The sequence below is a fragment of the Theropithecus gelada genome, chromosome 20, assembly GCF_003255815.1.
Source record: "Theropithecus gelada isolate Dixy chromosome 20, Tgel_1.0, whole genome shotgun sequence".
NCBI classification, from domain to species: Eukaryota; Metazoa; Chordata; class Mammalia; order Primates; family Cercopithecidae; genus Theropithecus; species Theropithecus gelada.
The window spans coordinates 14,823,309-14,847,368 of record NC_037688.1 but is presented as its reverse complement, the minus strand read 5'-3'; the positions used below and the strand labels follow the sequence as shown (position 1 = coordinate 14,847,368).

General features: G+C 49.8%; 1 protein-coding gene and 1 pseudogene across 4 annotated transcripts in view; both read right to left on the bottom strand.

Annotated features, from left to right (window-relative positions):
- Positions 1 to 2,569: 2,569 nt before the first annotated feature.
- SLC12A3 (solute carrier family 12 member 3) overlaps positions 2,570 to 24,060 on the bottom strand; it is a 48,632-nt gene continuing 27,141 nt past the window's right edge. For all 4 annotated transcript variants that reach the window (XM_025370646.1, XM_025370648.1, XM_025370645.1 and 1 more), the window contains exons 22-26: positions 22,748 to 22,859; positions 17,436 to 17,522; positions 14,533 to 14,668; positions 12,550 to 12,617; positions 2,570 to 3,823 (exon numbers count right to left, since the gene is read on the bottom strand). In XM_025370646.1, coding sequence (XP_025226431.1) covers positions 3,682 to 3,823; positions 12,550 to 12,617; positions 14,533 to 14,668; positions 17,436 to 17,522; positions 22,748 to 22,859 — 545 coding nt within the window. In that variant the 3' untranslated portion in view covers positions 2,570 to 3,681. The remainder of the gene's footprint in view (positions 3,824 to 12,549; positions 12,618 to 14,532; positions 14,669 to 17,435; positions 17,523 to 22,747; positions 22,860 to 24,060) is intronic.
- LOC112614271 lies at positions 10,091 to 10,479 on the bottom strand (annotated as a pseudogene).

The following is a 24,060-nucleotide window of genomic DNA, read 5'->3' as shown; positions in this document are numbered from 1 at the left end:
AGGCACTGAGGGAGGATACTAAATCTGGAGGCTGAAATGCAGAGGGCAAAACTGGGAGCTAACTGGGCAGTGGATCCCAGGGGAGAGATGGGAGGAGCCCCTGCTGGGGTGGCCACTGGGGCTGAGGCTGGCCCTGACCCTGATGGTTCCCTCCTCTGCCAGCACAGAGGAAGGGAAGGCTTCATGGATAGTACTTCCTACCGCACAAACTCCTAAATGGGAAGCATTTTGTCATCCAAAGGCAGGGACAGAGAGGCAGTGTGGCCCTATATCTCTTACCCTAATAGGCCAAATAATGATCTAGAGAAACTCAAAATCCTTGGATCCAAAGGCTCACACCACAGGGGAGTAGAAAGTGGTGGGCTGGGAAGGGTAGTGGGTTGGGGGTGACCAAGGAATGTGTACCCCTTCCCCTTAACCCCCACCTCCTGATGCAGCCACAATTTTTGTCAACCACTCCTGGGCCAAACAGCAGTCACTGTCAGGTCAGCTGGCTGGGGATACCTGTTCTGGTCCAATTCTTTCATTTCATTGACTGGAGGCCTCCCAGAGAGGTGAAGGGGCATATCTGAGGTCACACAGCCAGTTTTGGGGAGACATTGAAACTCAAATCCCAGTCTCCTGGTGACCTCGCCATGGCTCCTTCCACTCAACCTGTTACCTCTCTGTGTCAGGCAAGATGGGAAATGCTGGGAGACTTTGATAAAGGCTGACAAAAATGGTTCCCCGTGAGTCTGCAAATGCATGGAAGAGAATCAAAGGGAAAATAAATGGCTCCTATAAATATTTATGTCGAAATCTAGCACTATGACCTGCAGAACCAGTAGGGGCTCCGAGAAAAGTTCAATCCAGGGTTGGAAAAACAATAGTTAATTTTTTTCAAAACACTCAGCAGAGTTGAAAAACAGTGTGTTCCAAAATAAATAAGTTCCGTTGACTGAGTGACCATAGTTTTTATTCATTTCATTGTTTATGGCCTCGCTGTTAAAGCTTTTTTTTTTTTTTTAACAAAGCTATTATTATTGTTAAAAACATAGTATTTCTGACATCATGAATTTATTATTTTTTTTTTTTGACACCCAAAGCCAAAACATTCTCTGTTTTTTGGTGTTTTTTTTTTTTTGTTTTTTGTTTTTTGTTTTTTTTTGAGACGGAGTCTCGCTCTGTCGCCCAGGCTGGAGTGCGGTGGCGCGATCTCGGCTCACTGCAAGCTCCACCTCCCGGGTTCACGCCATTCTCCCGCCTCAGCCTCCGAGTAGCTGGGACTACAGGCGCCCGCCACCACGCCCGGCTAGTTTTTTGTATTTTTAGTAGAGACGGGGTTTCACCATGTTAGCCAGGATGGTCTCGATCTCCTGACTTCGTGATCCACCCGCCTCGGCCTCCCAAAGTGCTGGGATTACAGGCTTGAGCCACCGCGCCCGGCCCATTCTCTGTTTTTTGGACCAAGGACTCCTTGAGGTTTGAAGAACCAGAAAATTGTTTTCCATGTGGCTCTAGAAAGGCCAACATTCCCTAATGGATGCTTCCCCTTATCTGGAGTTAAGAACTGTCCCAGGGTCCAGCTCAATGGCTCGGAGGCAGGCCCATCCTCCAGGTCCCTCGGAGCAGGAGAGCTGTTCCCAGTCAGCTTGGCCAGGCCCCAGTCCCTCGCAGCAGGCCCTAAGGCAGTCAGACAGTGGGGCTTTAGAACAGCCTGGGAGGCCCAAGCCTTCTGGGGTTTGCAGTGGGATGACCTGAGAAATGCTAACATCCTTTGGGTTGTAACTCCAAAAAGGAGACTTCAGATCTCCTTCTAAATTCTACAGGTCTTTAGTCTCCTTCTGAAGTCTAAAGTGTAGGCACTGCAGCAGTCTTGGAGGAGGTTGACGAAACCCAAAGGTGTCTGTTCCTTCAGCCACCCCAGAGCCATCGGAAGAAGGCACAGGCAGTCGTACCACCAAACAACTCACCTTTATGCTTCTTGGTTATGTCTAGAGCTGCAAATACCCTTTCGCTCAGCCTCACCCACTGGCATTCGATGCCAGTGCTCTTGCACCCTAGCTTTGGGGGCTCAAACACTGGGGATGTTCAATGTGTCGTGACCTGAATGCCTTCTGTGAGCCAGGTATAAGTCCTTTCTCCATCTCCCTTGTCCCAGCTTCTCTCCCACCTCCAACCCCACTCTTAACAGCCCCTCCCTGCCAGCCCCCTCTACCGTCTGCTCTTTCCATCTCTTGCAGGTGGCTCCTCCTCCCCTCTCCTTTCACCTGGTTTTGGGCTGGCTTGGACCTGCTCCTGCCTTTCTGATCCTTGCCAACCTTGCCATCTCTACACCCCTCTGTTCTTAACATCCTTGTCCTCTGTTCTTAACCATGCCTGAAATCTTACCCCTTGCCACTAGACTCCTTCAACCTTGCCCCTTCTTTAAAATGCTTTTTTGACTCTCCTGCCACCAATACCCCTCCTCATGTGTTCTGTCAATCCGCTTTTCTTCCCCGTAAGATGAGCTGGGAAAATGGCAATGACACCCAGCTCAGCTGGACTCCCTGTGTGTGGACAAATGCAGGGCACAACAGAAAGGTGGCCATGCCTTTCAAATGTGTGGGTCCCCACCCATGAGTGGATCCCAAAGTCATTTTACTGGATTGTAACCAACAGTGAAAAATAAATAGAACAGAACATACTGGAGGACGTCCCCCAGGGAAGGGTATTGTTTTGTGACATTTTTGTTTTCGCCATTTCTGTGCGTGTGCGTTGCAAGTCTCAGTGTGAAATATATTTCTTACTGTGGGTTGCAACCAAAAAAGTTCAAAAAGTCCCTCGTCTAAAGAACCAATGAAGACATCAAAGACCCATTATTGAAGGTGACAGGAGTGAGAAATTTGCCTGGGCCGGGCACAGTGGCTCAGGCCTGTAACCCCAGCACTTTGGGAGACTGAGGCGGGTGGATCACCTGAGGTCAGGAGTTCGAGACCAGCCTGGTCAACATGGTGAAACCCCGTCTCTACTAAAAATACAAAAATTAGCTGGGCATGGTGGCAGTCGCTGTAATCCCAGCTACTCAGGAGGCTGAGGCAGAAGAAATGCTTGAACCCGGGAGGCAGAGGTTGCAGTGACCTGAGATCGTGCCATTATACCCCAGCCTGGGCGACAAGAGAAAAAAAACTCCATCTCAAAAAAAAAAAAAAAAAAAAAAAAAATTGCCTGGCTGTGGAGGCTCAGAGAGAGCCCTGCATTCCTTAGAGAACCTGTAGGTCCTACAGGTGGGGCTGCCATTCTCCTACTGGAGGAAGCAGGGCATGGTTTAGGAACTTTCACCCAGGAAGGTCTGTAGAAACTGTCAAGATTCACACTCAGCATTTAGACTCCAATTTGCATACAAATCAAAGACTGAACTCTTAATTAATGGTCATCAAAATCAAAAGAAAGTGTTTAAAAGGAATAGGATCCTTTAGAGAGTTTTCCTTGCAGCTCCATCTGCTGTTTCTCTAGCCCATAAAATCAAGACCCAGAGAATGTGTCCCATGGAAGTGGAGTCCAGCCAGATTTGGAAATCTACCATCTTTTTCGGTGAGATCATCAGATGCTGCCACTTAAAGTGCAACACAACATGAGTCTCATCCCTGTGGACTGGAGGCAGCCGAGTTCCAACTCATCCCACACACCCAGAGCCATGGACAGGGATGGCCAAGCCTGGAGTTACTGGCAGTAAAAGGTGAGCACGTTTTCCTGGTTTCCTCGGATCAGGATGACTGGAGGTCTGAGGTCCTGGGACAGGGTCTCCAGCCACGCCATGTACAGAGAGCTGGGGCACTCCCCCTTCCTCCCTATGGGTAAAGTGCTGCAAAGCATGAAAAAGCGGCAGAGATTACCATGGGGCCTCTCCACACGCCCAGCTCCTGGTTTGTTTTCAGAACAGCGAGTCTGTTTACTGTCCCTCAGAGCTCCTTCCACCCACCCTAAGAATGACCTCCCCACTTTCCACACAAACATGACCCAGAATGGACCTTCTGCCATGAAGTGTTTCCAAACAAAGCCATGGCCCACAAGCCCCGTGGGATCTAGTCCTTGCCAAGCCAACGACCTCACCTCCTCCCACCCTCGCCTTGCTCACCCCCGATGCCCTGTGGCTTTCTTTCCATTCCTAAAAAAACGCCAAGCTCACTTCTGCCTCCAACCTTTGCACTTGACGTTCTCCCCACCCAGCGGGAAGAGCAGCCCCAGCTCTGCACCTGGTCACTTCCTTTGAGTCAGGCAAGTTCACCCACCTCCTTCCCTGGTCACTTCTCCAGGGCAGGCCGCCCACGCCTCTTCCTCACATCATCCCACTTTAGTGTCTTCAGAGCCCTCCACAGCCCCAACAGCATCTTCTGATTTATGTGCTTGTCTCCCCACATTAGAATGTTCGCTCACAAGCAGACCTGATCTGTCTTGTTCACCCCCCTTTTCCCAGTGCCCAGAACACAGTCTGATACAGTCGGGCTCAGTTATATATTTGTTAAGTGGGCGACCCTTTCCCGTCAGGCCACCCGCCTCATGCCAGGCTTGCCTCTTCAGCCCTGTGCCAGCCTGTGGCCACAGCAATGTGATATGTTCCTGTTCATTCATTGTCCAGCTCAGTGTTCTTGTCCTGCCTCCTGCCCTGTGCAGGAGGCCCTGGGAGCAAGACTCCACCACTGCCTATGGGGAGGCCCCTTCTCTTAACTGTGCAATGCTGCGTGAATAAAAAGATGCCCTGGGAATGCTGTTCAGCCATGTCTTCCAACTATTTCAGGAAGTGACTTTTCTACTATCTGGAGAATTCCAAAAATGCATTGGGATGGCCACAGCTGCCCAGCTCTGGGCTTCGGGAGGGTCTCTGAGCTCCAGCAGGGTCTCCCAGCTCCAGCTGGTGCCACGTGAAGTTGGAGCACCAGCACCTTCCGTGCAACTCACTTGAATGTCTGTTTTCCCCAAGTACATCCCCCTAGGGAATGGGCAGGGCCCGCAGCACCACGCTCCTTCACAGCTGGGGGAACTGGGGGAGGAGGAGGATGCTGGAGCACTGGGATCAGAGCCAGGCTCTGGCATCTGAGTCGTGGCTTTGCCACTTCCTCAGCCAGATGACCTTTGCAGAGTTTCTCTTCTCTAAAGCAAGAACACAAAAACCTCCCTCTCAGGATGTTTGCGACGCTAAAGCCGGCAAAGCACACGCAGGCACAGCACAATGCCTGGCACACAGTGAGCGCTCCGTAAGGTCAGCAGCTGTCATCAGCACTTAGTACTGACCAGCACGTGACAGCTAAGCCAGTGGCGGCAAAACTGGAACTTGAACCGAGGTCTTGGCATCTTCTCTCCGCAGCAGCCTCTGCTCACAGCAACTCTAACCTCCTCTGAGAAGGGTAACTGGGATTCTAAACAGCTATGTCATACTTGAAGTTCCATCCACAAAGCTTCACCTGGGACAAGCCCTACCCGCCTTTAAAAAGCAATGTCCTGGGCCGGGCGTGGTCACGCCTGTAACCCCAGCACTTTGGGAGCCCGAGGCGGGTGGATCACTTGAGCTCAGGAGTTTGAGACCAACCTGGGCAACATGGTGAGACCCTGTCTTTACAAAAAATACAAAAATTAGTTGGGCATGATGGCGCACGCCTGTGGTCCCAGCTACTCAGGAAGCTGAGGCAGGAGGATCATTTGAGCCTGGGAGGTCGAGGCTGCGGTGAGCGTGATTGCGCCACTGCACTGCAGCCTGGGCAACAGAGTGAGACTGTCTCAAAACAAACAAACAAACAAAAAAGGTCTCAAAAATTAGGGAAGGCGGGTTGGCCCTAGGCCATTTCATTAAGCTATAGTCATCTGAGTTCAAATATTTAGTGACTTTCCAGGGGAAAGGGACATAGGACTACTGAGACCAAACTCTCCTGACCGATCAGTTATGCAAGAGGCAGACAACGCCATCCAGGAAGCAGTACATGATTTCAGGGACTGAATTCAGAAATGTCAAAGGCCACGAGAGAAATGGTGCCTGCATCATGGGGGTGGGGAACACCCATCACCCCTGCGGTGGACTTTTAAGCTTCAGCATGGAGTTCCCTCCCCCAACAGAGCCTGTCCACCTGTCCAAGAGACAGCGTCTTTAAAATCACCCCGCCCCCACACCAATCACTGACGTGCTGTATTCCTGCTCATAGGATGTGCACGCCTTGAGCTACTAATCTTCAGAAATAAAGCTGTTCCAGAACAAAGGAACATTTTTTTTTTCAGAATTACATCTCTTAGCCACAAAGAAAGGCGGCTTCAGATCTAACCTAGATGTGAAAGACAGCCCTGCATCAGAACCACAGTCACAAGCTCCAGATGCAATTCCCACTTCCTGTCTGCAAGACCCTGGCCAAGCTGCTTAACTCCTCTGAAGCTGCTTCCTCATCTCTAAAGTAGGAGTGAGGGGGTGATTATAATAGAGTTTTGAGGCCAGGCACAGTGGCTCATGCCTGTAATCCTAGCATTTTGAGAGGACAAGGCAGGTAGATTGCTTGAGCTCAGGAGTTGGAGATCAGCCTGGGCCAACATGGTAAAACCCTGTCTCCATAAAAAATACAAAAAACTAGCCAGGCCTGGTGGCATGTGCCTGTAGTCCCAGCTACTCTGGAGGCTGAGGTAGGAGGATTGTTTGAGTCCCGGGAGGTGGAGGTTGCAGTGAGTTGAGATCTCACTACTGCTCTCTAGCCTGGGTGACAGAGTAAGACCCTGCCTCAAAAACAAAGAAAATTATAGGACCAAAGAGGCCCAAAAAGAGAAACAACAACAACAACAACAACAAAAAAAAAACAAAAAACAAAAAAACAAAGAGGTTGCAGTGAGCTGAGATCCTGCCACTGCACTCCAGCCTGGGTGACAGAGTGAGACGCTGTCTTAAAATTAGGGCTTTGCAAATTCATAAGGCCTGATGCCTTGAGTATCATATAGAGGCCCAAGCCATAAAATGCAATGTTGATTATTACTATTTTGATTATTGCTGTTTGGCTTTGAGGAGGGAGTGTTTTTAGAAAAAAAGAGGCATCTGGACCCAACAGGAATATGTTGCTAGGCTAGTCAAAGGTTGTTGGGCTCTTTATGAGGCTGGTTTATCAGCTGTGCTGGGGTAGCTGAGCTCAAACCTGGGGCCATTGGATAACTCACTGATTAGTGAACAGCAGTCGACCAAGTGCTGCCTCAAACCCGCTCTAGAAAATGCCCCAAGCACGCTCTCCCAAATGCTAGACAATGTGATCTGATCATTTCACGAAGGCTTGGGAGATTTTTTGTTTCCCCTTCCTCAGAATTTCTGGGCTCCACCCTACAGCCTGGTCTGGAAGGCACTGAGGAACTTGCATCTTCCACAGTCCCCTGGTAGTTCTGATGAAGCAGACCCTCTGACTGAACTTGTAGAGAAACACTAGGCATGGCTCCAGGTTGGAGATTAGTGATGGAAAGATGCAGCTGCTCTGTCCTCCCGGTGGACGTGGCCCAATAGCTGGGGCCTCTTTGGGCAACAGCTGTAGCTACTGGCATGGGGTGGGATGCCCTGGGCAGGGGTCTTCTCTTGGGTCACTGGATTTATAATTACTTGTATCGGTGAACCCCACAAAGGCTGGTGGGTGGGGGATTGGTTTTCCCTGTGAGTTTGGGGGACGGTGGTGGGGATGGGGGTTGGGAAGGGAGAGATTCCAATAGATGGTCACCTCCTGGGATGAAATTCTTCATCTTATGGTTTAAGAGACTGAGAGACTGATTCTTTTTTTTCTTTTTCTTTTTTTTTTTTTTTTTTTTTTTTGGTACAGACAGGGTCTCACTATGTTGCACAGGCTGGTCTTCAACTCCTGAGCTTGATCAATCCTTCAGCCTCAGCCTCCCAAAGTGCTGGGATTACAGGCATAAGCCACTAAGCCCAGCTGAGATTGACTCATTTTAATGACAAATAAACTTAGAATCACAGCATGTTAGCATGAAAGAGAATCTTGGAAATACTTTTGTTAACTATTTATAATTAGGGAAACTGAGGCTAGAGAGATATGGGGTCTTACCCAAGGCCACACAGTGGGCTAATGGCATAGACAAAATGCCCACATGCCTCTCTGAACAGAGGTGGCATGTCAAGCTGTGGTCTGGCACACCCATGCACACCCACCAGGCACCATACCCAAGGAAGAGTCTGGGGAGGCATCCCAGGACGAAGCCACTTCCACTGTCTCGCACTTGGACCCAGCCCTCACCCTGGACCAACCTTGCCCTAGGAACATTCTCTGCTAGGTGTTGGCAAGAGGTCTGGAGATAAGCCCAGCCCCTTTCCTTATCGCTGTTCTCCAAGGAAACATGGAGCACTTTCTTTGTACAAAAAAAAATATGTCCCTAAAGCCCCAGGAAGCATTGTTCTGGACGGAGCCAGCTGCCTCAGTGTGCAACCAGCACAGTCACATGGGGCCTTCTGCTCAGGAGGGTCCCTTGTTTGTCTAATGCCCTGCTGTCACCATCTTGACATTCTTTTTTGTTTTTTTTTAATGCCTTAAGTCACACAAGAAAGTGTTGCAAGTGACAGTTCAACCCAATTGACTACACTATAAATTATATCACTATCTGCAGCCGGGCACCATGGCTAACGCCTGTAATCCCAGCACTTTGGGAGGCTGAGGTGGGTGGATCACCTGAGGTCAGCAGTTCGAGATCAGCCTGGCCAACATGGTGAAACCCCATCTCTACTAAAAATACAAAAATTTAGCCAGGTAAGGTAGCAGTATTTGGGAGACTGAGGCAGGAGAATCACTTGAACCCAGGAGGCGGAGGTTGCAGTGAGCTGAGATCACACCACTGCACTCAAGCTTTGGCGACAGAGTGAGACTCTGTCTCAAAAAAAAAAAAAGTTATATCACTATCTGAGAAATAAATGCAATCATTCTTTAAAAAATAAATAAATAAAGCACACACTGGCATTAGGGACATCAGGGCATGAGGAATACTGTGTCCCAGGGGCAGACTGACAATGGTCTGTTTCTGGTCTGTTGTTAGACTTCTGTGCTCTTACACTCATCTGCTAAGAAGGGTTTGCACACTGCATAGGATATTAGGAATCACGAACAATTCTGCATGCTCTACTGTCTACTGGGACCTAGGCAGTGACTGGGAAGAACAGAAACTATAAATCAGAACCCTTTGCTACAGTCTGAATATTCATGTCCCCCTAAAATTCACATGTTGAAATCCATATCCCCAGGGTGATGGTTTTAGGAGGTGGGGCCTTTGGGAGATGATGAGGTTATGAGAGTGGAGCCCTGTGACCTATGAATAGGATTAGAGCTCTTATAAAGAGGCCCCAGAGAGCTCCCTGGCTCCTTCCACCAAGTGAGGACACAGCAAGGAGGCCCATCCATGAGTCAGGAAAGCAGCCCTGCCTCCAACTCTGAATTTACCAAGCTTCGATCTAGGACTTCCCAGCCTCTAGAGAAATACATTTCTGTTATTGATAAGCCCAGCCTATGGTATTTTGCTATACCAGCCTGAATGTTCTAAGACATGATTCCTGAAAGCTGCTTTAGTGTATGGAAGTAGCGTTTGAGTATTATCCAAGCACGATTCTAGCTCTGTCATCCAGGCTGGAGTGCGGTCGCACGATCTTGGCTCACGGCAACCTCTGCCTCCCAGGTTCAAGCAATTCTCCTGTCTCAGCCTCCCAAGTAACTGGGATTACAGGTGTGCACCACCAGGCCTGGCTGATTTTTTGCATTTTTAGTAGAGATGGGGTTTCACCATATTGGCTAAGCTGGTCTCAAACTCCTGACCTCAAGTGATCCACCTGCCTTGGCCTCCCAAAGTGCTGGGATTACAGGTGTGAGCCACCGTACCCAGCCCCAAGCACGTTTCTAATTGCCTGAACCACTCTCCTGGTGACAAAATTCCGCTAACTGGTAAAAGCAAAAATTTTACCTCTGTCCTGTCAATGAAGAGTAACTGGTGCTAGTGCCTTTTGAATTCTCCTGGGCATCTTTTTTCACGTGAGAGTTTTTAGTTTATTAATCTTCTTGTAGAAAATCCACAATGGCCGCAGATAACATCACTGCCGCCCCTTTACTCCTTTGGCTGTGATCCAATCTCCAGCCTACCTTTTGCCACCAACAGTGGCCTTTACAGTCCCCGTAATTTCCTTCATTCTGTTCTTGCGTTCCTTTCATTGTTTTTTTGAGGTCTTTTTCTTCTCACACAGGCCATGTCTTTCAAGTCTATGTTTGGGTTTACTTTTCTTTGCATAATCCAAGGAATCATAAATTATGCCAAAGCTAGTTGTTTTCCCACCACCAAAATTAGTTCTAAATCCAAATGCACAGATGATATTCAGTGTGGTCTTGTACATTTTGGCTAGTTTGTCCTGAATTTCTATCTAAGGTATTGTTGCCTTCCCAGGTGAAGGACATAGATGACCATTTGTTTCCTCTGAAGTAGTCAGTTGGTCATGACCTTCCTAGTTTGGATACTTACTGATTCATTCATGATGGCGGTCAATCCTCAGACAGCCAGGGAGGAAAAACCCTCATGGACATCTTAAGACAGACTGGAGGTCCAGAAACCTCCAGGTCAGGTCTCCAAACTGGTTGCTTAGCTGCTAGCCTTTGGTGAGACCTAGGAGGATGCATATCCTCAAGCTTTATCTACTTATCTGCTAGAAGCCATTGGCCATTTTCAGTCTGAACCCATTTGCTGTTTTGATCTTCTCAAAGGGGCACTTACACTACCTAAAAGAAACATTGCCGGTGCTCTCCTGAAAGAGGGTATTGCAGACACAGCAGTAAGGGATGCATGCAACTTATATAGTACTCAAGCAACAGAAGTAGTGGGAACGTAAGTTTGAATTGCTTTTATCACCCTCAATGGACCACTTGTTCTGAGGTCTCCTCTCATGAATCTAAGATCCTTAGATCCTGGCATCTGCAGTCCAGATCAGATGGTGACAAGTCTGGGAATGGGTTCTATCACCAGAGCTGAAGGATCCCTCCTATCTGAGCACATCTTCCTAGAACAGCGTGTGGTGACAGGTTTTTGGGGACCTTCTTGCCAGAGAAAAGCAAGCCTGATGAGGCACTTGTAGTTGCTCTCCAAGGCAGGACGCATTTTGCAGATTTATGGAAAAGTTCAAACAGGTGAATGTTGAAAAATGATACCCTGAAGTTTCATGCCCACATCATCATCTGTCTATATGAATGAACAACCTATCATCAGTTGTGTTGAACCCCCACCCCTCCTCCTTTCCACCACCATGAGATTTTTTAAAAAACAAATTCCATACATCCTATGTAAGAATGTAAGGGAGATTGCTTTGAAAGGGAAGGCCACATCTTGACCTTCTTAATATATTCTGTGCAAGATGCCCCACATTTTTGTTTTGTCCTAGGCCTTGCAAATTGTGTAGTTGATCCTGGCTTCAGGATATGAACAAGCAGAGTCCACGGACATTTCAGCTGTTCTGCAGAACCTGGCATCTGCAGTCCGGGTCAGATGGTGACAGGTCTGGGAGTGGGCTGCACCACCAGAGCCAAAAGATCCCTTCTGTCTGATTCCCAGGTGGTTGGCCCCCAGGAAATGCAGGAGAGGCCAGTTCCTTGCCTTGGCAAAGACCCCTTGTCCCCTGAGCTGAGGGCTTGGCTGCTCATGTTCTTCTTCTTCTTTCTTTCTTTTTTTTTTTTTTTGAGACAGAGTTTCACTCTTGTTGCCCAGGCTGGAGTGAAATGGTGCGACCTTGGCTCACCGCAACTTCTGCCTCCCAGGTTCAAGCAATTCTCCTGCCTCAGTCTCTCGAGTAGCTGGGATTACAGGTATGTGCCACCATGCCCAGCTAATTTTGTATTTTTAGTAGAGACAGGGTTTCTCCATGTTGGTCAGGCTGGTCTCGACCTCCTGACCTCAGGTGATCCGCCCGCCTCAGCCTCCCAAAGTGCTGGGATTACAGGCGTGAGCCACTGTGCCTGGCTGATCATGTTCTTCTTACAGGCCTCAGAGAGAGCAGAGCCACCCTGAGACCTTAGGTGCATAGCTGTCACTTCCATCCCACATTCTGCTTGCTCAGCCCTGGCTAACACACCCCAGGGGTGGCTCAGAACTGGACGTGGGTCCAGTAGGAATAGCCAGGGCTGGGGTAGGCCTCTGTTTCTGTTGCTCAGGCTTGGAACCAACATCAGTTGGGAATGGCCGATAGCCAAGGAGGGCCAAGTGATTCCTGAACAACCAAGAGTCAATGTCCCTCTGGAAAGAGCTGGGTTCCCTCTTTGCCAAGTGAAATTTGGTAGGAAAAGGCAGCCAACAGGAAAAAGCAATGACAAGGGGCGGTCACTGATGCCTGGGACACGTGAGGCCCTCGACCTCTCCCAGCTGGAGCTCAGGTATAGGCCGGGCTCAGACCCAGCCACGTGCTGAGAATCACCAGGGCTATGTTTATGGGAACTTTGGCCCTTCTGCTTCCCAGGGGAAGGCTCGGGTCCTCTGTGGTGCCCCCGCTGAGCCCCTTCCCAGAGCTGAGACACCTGACTCTTGACAGACTGGTCCTCCCACCAGCCAGGTACTACTTACATGACGATGAGAGCAGCGTCTCGGGAGTAATCCAGCAGAATCTCATTCAGCCTCACCTGCCGAAGGGACTGGGTGGGAGAAAGTCGAGTAGTCACTTCCCATATCCTCAAGGTCACTCGACCCTTCACCATGTCCATGGCCTCGTTAATATTTTCAACTGGATTAACGATTTACTTGTAGACTCTCCTGCCTCATAAATTCGTATAGACTCTCCTTCCTCCAGGAAGAAGGGGACCCTCAGAGTAATGGAGCACCAAGCTCACCTCCGCCAAGAAGCCTTCCGTGGTTTTTCCTTGCCTGACTTTATGGCCATAACCAGCAGGGTAGAGGGAAGAAAGAACACCTTACTAGGTTCAGATCTCAGCTCTCACATTTCGTAGCAGAGAGAACTTGAACAAGTCAGGTTGCCTCCCTGGCCTTCATTGTCTTCATCTGTAAAATGGGTATGATGGTACCTTCTCCAGGGGAATTTGGGGAGGATCAAATGAGACAACCTATGGAAAAGCACCCGGCAGAGGGCCTGGTACATGAAAAATACTCTAGAAAAGACAGGTGAGCTAGGAGCAGAGACAGGTCGCCCCACTTCTTCTGTAACAGAGTATTGGAAGGTCTCCTTCAAACATGAGGTTTTATTCAGCATTTTCCAAAGAGCCAGATGGCTGCGTGGGCCCTCTGGGGCAGGGTCTCAGGGCTGACAGATTAGGGAAGTCCCCAGAGCTTGAGTGGGACTGGGTTGGGGGTGGGTGGGAGACTCCTTCCAACCCAAGGCCTATCTCAAATTGTTCAGAAATGATTGACACGCAGGCACTGATCATGGACGGATGCCTTATCCTGAAGACCAGAAGACCGAGGGGAAGGGAGTTCACCTGGGTAAGGGATTCTAGACCTTGCACTGTAGTTATAGTTATTTGGGGCGCACACGTCCTTGCTGTGGGAAGTGTCCTGCACATCGTAGGATGTTTGGCAGCATCCCAGGTCTCTCCTCACTGCCTGACAGTAGCAACCCCCACCCCCGAGTTGTGACAAGCAAAAATGTCTCCAGAGGTTGCCAAATGTCCCCCAGGGGGTAAAATCTCTCGTGGTGGAGAATGATTGACACTGGGGGTAGAAGTGGGACCCGCCCCCTGACCCCATCGCCCGCACTCCTAGAGCCCACTCCACCTTGACACGGTCACAGCACGGCTAGAGGAGGAGGCCACACCCTCTCTTAGCCCTTAGAGTTCTGAAGGTGCTGTCCAGGAAGGGGCACCATGGCTCTGAGCTGTGGCAAGGGTAGGGTCTATAGAGGCTAAGCAGGGAAGGTCAGGCAGCTGTGGTGGCACACAGGACAATTTTTTTTTTTTTTTTGAGATGGAGTCTCACTCTGTTGCCCAGGTTGGAATGCAATGGCACGATCTTGGCTCACTGCAACCTCTCCCTCCCAGGTTCAAGTGATTCTCCTGCCTCAGCCTCCCAAGTAGCTGGGATTACAAGTGCCTGCCACCATGCCCAGCTAATTTTTTTTTGTATTTTTAGTAGAGATGGGGTCTCATCATGTTGGCCAGGCTGGTCATGAACTCCTGACCTCAAGTGATCTACCTGCCTCGGCCTCCCAAAGTGCCAGGATTACAGGGGTGAGCCACCACACCCAGCCTAACAGGACAGATTATACCTTGGCCATCACCATGAGTCTCAGGAATCTCTTCCACTCGGCATAGAGGAAGTGGGGAGGAGAGGGAGGAGGACTCTGGGCAGTCATGCCCACCGCTGGAGCTCACTCAAGATTGGCAGGAGGACCAGGCTCCCAGGTGAAGTATAGCACTGAGCTCCACAGCCAGGTTACTCAGCAGCCTAAGCGACTGTGGTTTGAGGATCCCTCAGGGGCCAGAGTGGAAGGCAGGGTGGAGGATCGAGGGGAGGGGCTGGGGGAGCTCAAGACATGTGGGACACCCGTCCCTGACCCAGTGATGTGTTGTGTTTCCCACCCCCACCCCTCTCCCCCACCTTGACTCTGTTCTTCCTCATCTCCTCATCTGAGATCTTCCAGGGGCAGTCCCGCCGCATCTCGTTGACAGTGGCCTCATCCTTGAAGCCATCATTCAGACGGAAGGGTGCAATCATGTCCTCAAACCTCTTGGTGCTGGGGACGAGAGAGTGGGTTGAGGCCGGCTGAGATGATAACCCCATCTCCAGGGGTGCCAGGTCCCTGCAGGGAGCTGGCAGTGGTGCCACAGCTCCCATTTTCAGGCTGAAACCCATCAGACAGTGCCATTTACAAAGTGGTCTCCATGTTGAATTCAGCTCTGAAGGCTGAGTCTGGCATCCAACTGGACTTTCACGAGTTGCTCACAACCACTGACCTGTGACCCACCCGACCATCCAGCAGGTATTTACAGAGCATGATTCTGTACCAGGCTCCATCTTACACAACAGTGACCAAATCAGATTGTGTCCCCAGTCCTCATGGAGCCACGGTAATAAGCAAGTAGCAAATAAATGTGAAGTGGAAGCTTTATGAAAGGACAACCAAGTGCTGGGACAAAGAATAATGGGTGGCGAAGGCCCTTCTGGGACCTGAAGGAAGTCTGTCCTTGCAAAGCCAGCTGTGCACGGGACAGGGAGTGCTGAAGCGAACAGAACTGAACGTGCAGAGGCCCTGAGGCAGAGCGTGTTTGGCTCATATGAGGAGCAGTGAAGGAGCCTGTGTGCTGGAGTGAGGTGAGTGCAGGGAAGGGTGGGAGGAGGTGAGGACAGGTAGGCAGTGAGGGCCTAGTCGGGAAGGGCTTCCCTATCTGCTCCAAGTGAGACCAGAAGCTGCTGGGGGGTATTCTGTGCGACGTGATTCACATCATTAAAGACAGAGATTTAGGGTTGGGGCCGGGCACGGTGGCTCACACCTGTAATCCCAGCACTTTGGGAGGCCGACACAGGTGGATCACCTGAGGTCAGGAGTTCAAGACCAGCCTGGCCAACATGATGAAACCCCGTCTCTACTAAAAATACAAAAATTAGCCAGGTGTGGTGCCACATGCCAGTAATCCCAGCTACTCAGGAGGCTGAGGCAGGAGAATTGCTTGAACCTGAGAGATGGAGGTTGCAGTGAGCTGAGATGGAACTACTGCACTCCAACCTGGGTGATGGAGTGAGACTCTGCCTCAAAAAAAAAAAAGAGATGTAGGGCTGATGAGCATTCAGATGATGCCATCTGCTATCTGAAGCCACAGGGATGGATGAGCTCTCCCGGGACAGAGTAAAGGGAGAGAAGGGAAGAGGGTCAGGGCCAAACCCCAAGGATGCCAGCAAGGGAAAGTGAGGTCAAGGAGGAAGAGCCAGCAGAGGAACTGGAGGAAGGGCCCCTGATACAGGAGGAAACCAGCGGAGGGGGTGTCTTGGAAGCCAAAAGAAGCACGATCTTAAGAAGGATCACTGTCAAGTGCAGCTGAAAGGTGGAGAGAGGACAGAAACGAACTCCATGGGTGTGGCAATGTGGAGGTCACTGATGAAGCTGGCAAGAGTGGTCTCAGACAGCGGGGGCAGTGGGTTGGGAGCGGGAAGATTAGGGGAGGGGAGCAGGCGTCGACAAAGTGCAAACATCCTGGAGTCTGGCTGTGCCAAGGAGAGAAATAGTCCAGGAGCTGGAGGCAGATGAAAGGTCAATGGAGGGGATTTTTAAAATAAGATGCTAGGCCGGGTGCGGTGGCTCACGCTTGTAATCTCAGCACTATGGGAGGCCAAGGCAGGTGGGTCACCTGAGGTCAGGAGTTTGAGACCAGCCTGGCCAACATGGTGAAACCCCGTCTCTACCAAAAGTACCAAATTTAGCTGGGCACAGTGGCGTGCGCCATTATCCCAGCTACTCGGGAGGATGAGGCAGAAGAATCGCTTGAACCTGGCAGGCAGAGGTTGCTGTGAGCTGAGATCATGCCATTGCACTCCAGCCTGGGTGACAGAGCAAGATTCTGTCTCTTAAATAAATAAATAAATAAATAAATAAATAAATAAATAAATATCAGATGCTAGATGGGGTCCGTATGTTGCTCCTGCTGTCTCTTCCGCCTGGAAGATCTCACCCATCTCTTTTTGATCATCGAGGCCAGCCTTTCTCAAGGCTTTGCTTTTCCACCAACAGAGACAACCCTACTCTCCTTGACACCCTGATCTGTCTCTGCAGCATTGCGACTGCCCTTGGCATGCACCAGCCTGCAGCTATGCTTGGAGGATGGGGCTGCAGATTCCTCATCTCTGCCTCTGCAGCACCGAGCGCAGCTCCTAACAAATGGTTGGAGCCAATGTATCCATCACTATTACATAGCTCCTTTCTGCTTGTCTTGATTTCCTTCCCTGTCCATGGGGGACATCATTATGGCTGGGAGATGTAAGAGAAAAGTTAGGGCTAGGAGGTCAGGAGGAGACATACTTTAGTGAGGAGAGAGTCCTGGAAAACCTCATGCACACTGATTGACAAAATGCAAATCCCATTTGTAAGTGTCTTATTTGAAGAAGATGAAGTTATACCATCTGGAAAGCAAACAGCCCCTGCTGAACCTACCATTGGTCATTGCTACAAATTCACACAGGGGTTTGCTTAAAGTCTGTGCTCTTGCCCTCGCGTGGAAGGAGGAAGGAAGTTGTTGCCCAGGTCACTCACCATTTCCCCACTCCCAGCACCAATGTGTTAACATAACGTCAGGGGCTGCAGCCACCTTGCCCAGGGTCCCCTCAGCCCCAGGGAGGGGACATACCCCGGCCACAGCCACTGCAGAAGTTGTGCCCTCTGACACATCTAGGAAGGGCTTGGAGGAGAGCCCCTTGCTCCCAGCTTATCCAGGAAAAAGGGGGCAGCCGGCAGAGGGGTCTTCAGGCATACAGCTGGCCCTTCTGCCTGGAAGCCCCAAAACAGAACTTACCGCTCAGCCCGAGGGTTCTGGTTGATGTCAGGGAGGATGTGGACTTCATGGAATCCCAGTCGGAACTTGCTCAGCAGAGAAATGATCCTGGAGGACACGTGGAGAGGTTTATTGTTATTACATTTTCTTGAGACAGAGTTTTGCTCTGTCTCCCAGGCTGGAGTGCAGTGGTGCAATCTCGGTTCACTGCCACCTCTGCCTCCCAGGTTCAAGCGATTCTCATGCCCCAGCCTCCCAAGTAGTTGGCATTACAGATGTGTGCCACCATGCTTGGCTAATTTTTGTACTTTTAGTAGAGACAGGGTTTCGCCATGTTGGCCTCAGATGATCCTGCCTCGGTCTCCCAAAGTGCTGGCATTATAGGCAGGAGCCACCATGCCCAGCCTGAGAATTTTAAAAATTTATGCATTCATTCAACTCATTTTTACTGAGCACCTACTGACTACATAGCAGTGAGGAAAACAGATTAAAGCCTGCCCTTGTGGAACATAGGGGTAGGGGCAGACAGGAAATGAATACCCATAAAATGAGGTAGATGATGACAAGTGAAACGGAAAAGTAATTGACTAGACTTTCCCAAGTATCTGGTGGCCATCTCTGTACCAGTGCACCCCAAATTTTCACATGTCTACACAGCTGCTGAGGATCTTGTTACCATGCTGATTCTGATTCAGCTGGTCTGGCGTGGGGCCTGGGATTCTGCATTTGTAATACACTCCCAGGGATGCAATGCTGCTGGTCCACAGACAACACTTTGAGTAACAAAGGTCTAAGGGATAGGAAAGTTGAATAAAGGAAATTCTAGAGTGGCTGAGGAAGCAAAGATAACACACAAGAAACTAGGAACAGAACCAGGAGTAGCAAGACAGACGGCGCTGACTTTGCATCTAACAGGGAAGGAGAAGCCCACTGTGGTGTGTAGCCATCAGAGAAGACTTCGCAGAGGTGGCAGTCTGGCTGGATGGTGAATGAGGGGTAGGACTGTTACAGGCCAAAGCGGGTGGGGCAGGGGAGGGTCTACACTGAAATCACCCAAGGAGCCTTCAAAACAATATACCTGCTGAGCGCGGTGGCTCAGCCTGTAATCCCAGCACTTTGGGTGCTGAGATTACACCTGAGAATACACACCTGCTGAGGCAGATGGATCACCTGAGGTCAGGAGTTCGAGACCAGCCTGGCCATCATGACAAAATGCCATCTCTACTAAAAATACAAAAACTAGCCAGGTGTGGTGGCATGCACCTAAAATTCCAGATACTCGAGAGGCTGAGGTAGGAGAATTGTTTGAACTCGGGAAGTGGATATTGCAGTGAGCTGAGATTGTGCCATTGCATTCCAGCCTGAGCAACAGAGCGAGACTCCATCTCAAAACAAACAAACAAAAAACAATACAACTGGCAGGGCATGGTAGCTCACACTTGTAATCCCAGCACTTTGGGAGGCCAAGGTGGGCGGATCATGAGGTCAGGAGATCAAGACCATCCTGACTAACATGGTGAAACCCCATCTCTACTAAAAATACAAAATAATTAGCTGGGTGTGGTGGCAGGCACCTGTAGTCCCAGTTACTCAGGAGGCTGAGGCAGGAGAATCACTTGAACCCAGGAGGCGGAGGTTGCTGTGAGCTGCGATCACTCGACTGCACTCCAGCCTGGGTGACAGAGCGAGACTCCATCTCAAAAAACAAAACAAAAACAAACCAACAAACAAAAAAATACACCTGCCTGAGCCCTCCCCCACCCCCTTGCCCACCATTGAGTCAGAAGCCCGGGGAAGGACGTGGTTGTGGCAATGCCCCATGTGATTCCGATGTGCCAGCCTGGTTAGGGACCACTGGACTGGTTGGTGGGGAACAGTCAAAATGAGGGAAAGCATCAGGGTGCAGGGGGTGAAACAGGGCAGTGAGGAGCTGGCTGGGATGCATGGAGTGTGCTGGGAGAGAGGAAGAAATGGGAGACAAGCCTGGAGGACCAGGCTGGGGCCTAGCAGTCAAGCCGCTGCTGGTCCCTGATCTTGGGGAGTGAAATTTTGAAAGCAGAGCCGTGGGCAGATTTGCTTGGTGTGCAGTAGCAGCGGAGGCTGGCAGGCCTGGGCTGTGCCTAGGCAAGGGCAGCATAGATCTGCCCCAGGATTATGTAGAGAGCAGAGGATGTGGCCCATCAAGGGACAGAGGGAGGCAGAGGAAGGGTTACATAACCCTCCCGCCAAGGGCATGCTGTTGACCCAGGGTGCCATAGCTTTGAGCTATACCAAACCTACTGAACCTAGCTTCCATTCAGAGCCAGCACAGGAAGCAGAGACTGCAGAGCAATCTCGTATCTTATTTACTTTTTGGAGATCACAGAGAAATCAAATGCTGCTTTTCCTAAGCAACACTTTCCTTAGCATTGCTGAAAAGTGGCTTTCCCGGGAGAAGTTCTTAGTAGGGGTGAGGAGAAAGCAATAGATTGCTGGGTTTCCCTTAACTCACCTGCGGGTGACTAGAGAATGGAGCATGGGAGGCCATCCTGGCATAGGACCGGGTGGTGTGGGCCGGGAGATCCCCTCCTACTATGACCCTGGGGCATCACAGCCAGGATACTTGCAAAGGACACTAGTGACCGGGCAGGGGTTCTTCTCTTTGGCTAATTAACTGGATGACTTTGGGCAAACCGCCCCATCTGTCTGCACCCTTCAGCTGACCTCCAGCCTACCATCTCCCACCTCACCTGACCTTGCTCAAAGCAGCAGCTGCCCAATTCCACCTGCCGACACCTGTCAACTCCACACTTGTGTGCCACCTGCCTTACTATTTACTTCCTTTTCTGTTTAAATCAACTCACATTCTGAGTTAGACACTTTTTTTTTTTTTTTGAGATGGAGTCTTGCTCTGTCGCCCAGGGTGGAGTACAGTGGCGCAATCTTGGCTCACTGCAACCTTCACCTCCCGGGTTCAAGTAATCCTCCTGTCTCAGCCTCCTGAGTAGCTGGGACTGCAGGCACATGCCACCATGCCAAGCTAATTTTTGTATTTTTAGTAGAAGTGGGGTTTCACCATATTGGTCAGGCTGGTCTTGAACTCCTGACCTCAGGTGATTCGTCCACCTCGGCCTCCCAAAGTGCTGAGATTGCAGGCATAAGCCACCACGCCTGGCCCAAACTTAGATACATTTCAAAGGGAAATTTTATATCATGAGTTTATTTATTTGTTTAAATTTTACTTTATTTTTATTATTAAAAAATAGAGACAGTATCTGTTCTGTCACCCAGGCTAGAGTGCAGTGGTGCAATCATAGCTCACTGCAGCCTTGATCTGGGCTCAGTGATCTTCCTGCCTCAGCCTCAAGTAGCTAGGACTACGGGCACATGCCACCATTCAGTTAATTTTTTTTAAGTTTTTGGTAGAGACAGGCTTTCACTATGTTGCCCAGCCTGGTCTCAAACTCTTGGCTTCAAGCAATCCCCTGCCTTGGCCTGCTGCCAGAGTGCCAGGATTTACAGGCAGAACCACTGTGCCCAGTGGATTTAAAACATCACAGTTTTAAACAGAAAACCAGCACCTCTTGCCAGGAAGAGGTGACCAATAAGACCCATGTTGATAAACCAGGGTCACTAAGTTCTGGCCAGATGCCATTGCCTGCCAAGCCCATGTGTGCAGCCTACTCCTCTTGCTCAGGGAGACAAGCACAGGTTACCAAAGGGAAGGACAGGCCAAGGCTAAACCAGGACCTTCTGCAGAATCAGCCCCAGAATTAGAGGAGAATTAAAAGGACTTCTCACCAAAAGACTCAGTGGTATTTGTTGCCTCAATCCCTGGCCACTAAAGTCACCTCTTGTCTCACCAGAGCCTGCATCCCATGCATTGGGGACATTGCCTTAAAGCAGGGGCCCCTGACCCCCAGGGGCTGCCAAAAGGTATCAGCCATGGCCTGTTAGGAACCAGGTGCATGGCAGTGAACAAAGCTTCATCTGTACTTACAGCCACTCCTCATCGCTTGCTTTACCATCTGAGCTCTGCCTCCTGTCAGATCAGCAGTGGCATTAGACTCTTAGAGGGCCATGAACCCTCTTGCAGGATCTTAGAGGGCCAAGAACCCTCCTGATGATCTGTCACTGTCTCCAATCACCCCCAGATGGAACTATCTAGTTGCAGGAAAACAAGCTCAGGGCTCCCCCGATTCTACATTATGGTGAGTTGTATAATTTTTTAATTATATATTACCATGTAATCATAATAGAAAGAAAGTGCACAATAAATGTAACGAGCTTGAATCATCCCAAAACCACCACTCTCTCCCTAGTCTGTGGAAAAATTGTCTTCCACGAAACCGGTCCCTGGTGCCAAAAGGGGTGGGGACTGCTGCCCTAAAGGATTCTAGCCCCTACTTCATTTCTCAGGAGGAGACGTGTTCTCCATCCTTCATTTCCTTGTTTCAAAAAATTATATATATTTAAATTTTTTAATGCATGTAAAATATTTATATAAAAATTTAAAATATTGGCCAGGCACAGTGGCTCACACCTGTAATTCCAGCACTTTAGGAGGCCGAGGTGGGCGGATTACTTGAGGTCAGGAGTTCAAGACTGGCCTAGCCAACATGGTGAAACCCTGTCTCTACTACAAATACAAAAAAAAATTATCTGGGCATGGTAACACATGCCTCTAATCCCAGTTACTAGGGAGGCTGAGGCAGGAGAATTGCTTGAACCCAGGGGACGGAGGATGCAATGAGCCGAGAGCAGGTCACTGCACTCCAGCCTGGGTGACAGAGCGAGAATCCGTCTCAAAAGAAAAAAAAATATTAAAATATGTAAAAATTTAAAATATAGAGAGAGGATTTTGCCATGTCACCCAGGTTGGTCTCGATCCAACTGCCTTGGCCCAGCCCATCCTTCATTTCATACAAGTTCCTCCTGGAGATTTGTTTTTTGTTTTTCTTTTTTATCTTTTTTTTTTTTTAATTTTTCTTGCCTTTTTTTAACTTTCAATTTAAAAAATAGATTCCCTTGCTTTCTTATTTTTATGCTTCTTGTTGTCCAAACCCAGAGATTTGTGACTTTACAACCTAACTCCCCTCCCTGTCTAGCAAAGCCTAGGGCGTCTGCATTTTACTGAAGTGGGCAGGAAACCAGAGCAACTTCTGGAATGGAGAGAAACCTGCTCCTGCTCCTGCCCACTGCCATGGCCTGGAGAGAGCTGGCCCTGGGCTTTGGGACAATCTCAGAGCCCACCTAGGGGCGGTGGCAGAGGATCGGGGCAGGGGAACAGTCCTGGGTGGAGCTTAGATGGCACTGGTCCCTGCAGTCGCCCGGGGCCAGCCCTCCGCACTTACGCTTTTCTCTGCTGGTCCATTCTGTTAATCTGGCCGCCTACGAACACACGGATCTTACATTTGCTCCACCTCTTCTTGCGGCCAAGGAGATAGGGAATGAGGAGGGTGAGGCCTGGCAAGGAGAGTCCCCGTGAGTCATGACAAGAATACACTGAGGACAGAGCACTATGTGGGTTCCTGCCCCGCTCTGCCATTAGCAAACCCCTTCCTCTCCTCGCTGGACCTCAGTCGACCCATCTGTATAATGAACAAGACTGACTAAACCCAAGTTGCACATGGTGCTCTGTGGGGTAGGGTTTATTTGTGCTTGTGCAGTGTATTTAAATACACAAGCTGGCGTCCGGGCGCTGTGGCTCATGCCTATAATCCCAGCACTTTGGGAGGCCAAGGCAGGCAGATCACCTAAGGTCAGGAGTTCGAGACCAGCCTGGCCAACATCCAACATCGTAAAACCCTCTCTCTACTAAAAACGCAAAAAAATTAGCCAGGCCTGATGGTGCACGCCTGTAATCCCAGCTACTCAGGAGGCAGAGGCAGGAGAATCGCTTGAACCCACGAGGCAGAGGTTGCAGTGAGCCAAGATCCCACCATTGCACTCCAGCCTGGGCGACAGAGTGAGACGCCATCTAAATAAATAAATAAATAAATATAAAAATTAGCTGGGCATGGTGGCAGGTGCCTGTAGTCCCAGCTACTCGGGAGGCTGAGGCAGGAGAATCACTTGAACCCGGGAGGCGAAGGTTGCAGTGAGCTGACATCACGCCACTGCACTCCAGCCTGGGTGACAAAGCGAGACTCCATCTCAAAAAGAATTAAAAAAAAAAAAAGTTGTCATTTCATAATTGAGGAGTTTCCCATAAAAATCGAGGAATCCAGGTCATTGGCAGTTCTTGAAGAGTGAATATTTGACCAGCATGTGGGAGCCCTCAGCCCTCTCTGTTGTCTCTCCACACAAGACCAAGGACTAGTTGTCACATATCACCTTGTAATCCTCTGTGCCTCAGTTTCCTTATTTATAAAGGGGAGTTAATCATGACAGCTCCTACCTGGGGACTGCATTAGGTAGGGAATTCCCTGTCAGGCAGGTAGTAAGTGCTCAGCCTATTTTGGCAACTATTAATAGGATTCGTTCCATTGGAGCAAAGATATTTTCTTTCTATCTGTGACTCTATCAAAGGTAGCAGGAATAAAGCTGAAATCACTTTTTCTTTTTTTTAATGGGAAATTTTTCATTGTGAAGTGAAAAATATTCCTCCAGCCTTCCTGGGCACCACCCATTTCCCCATTTATATCACCTGCCTGTGCCCTTAAGG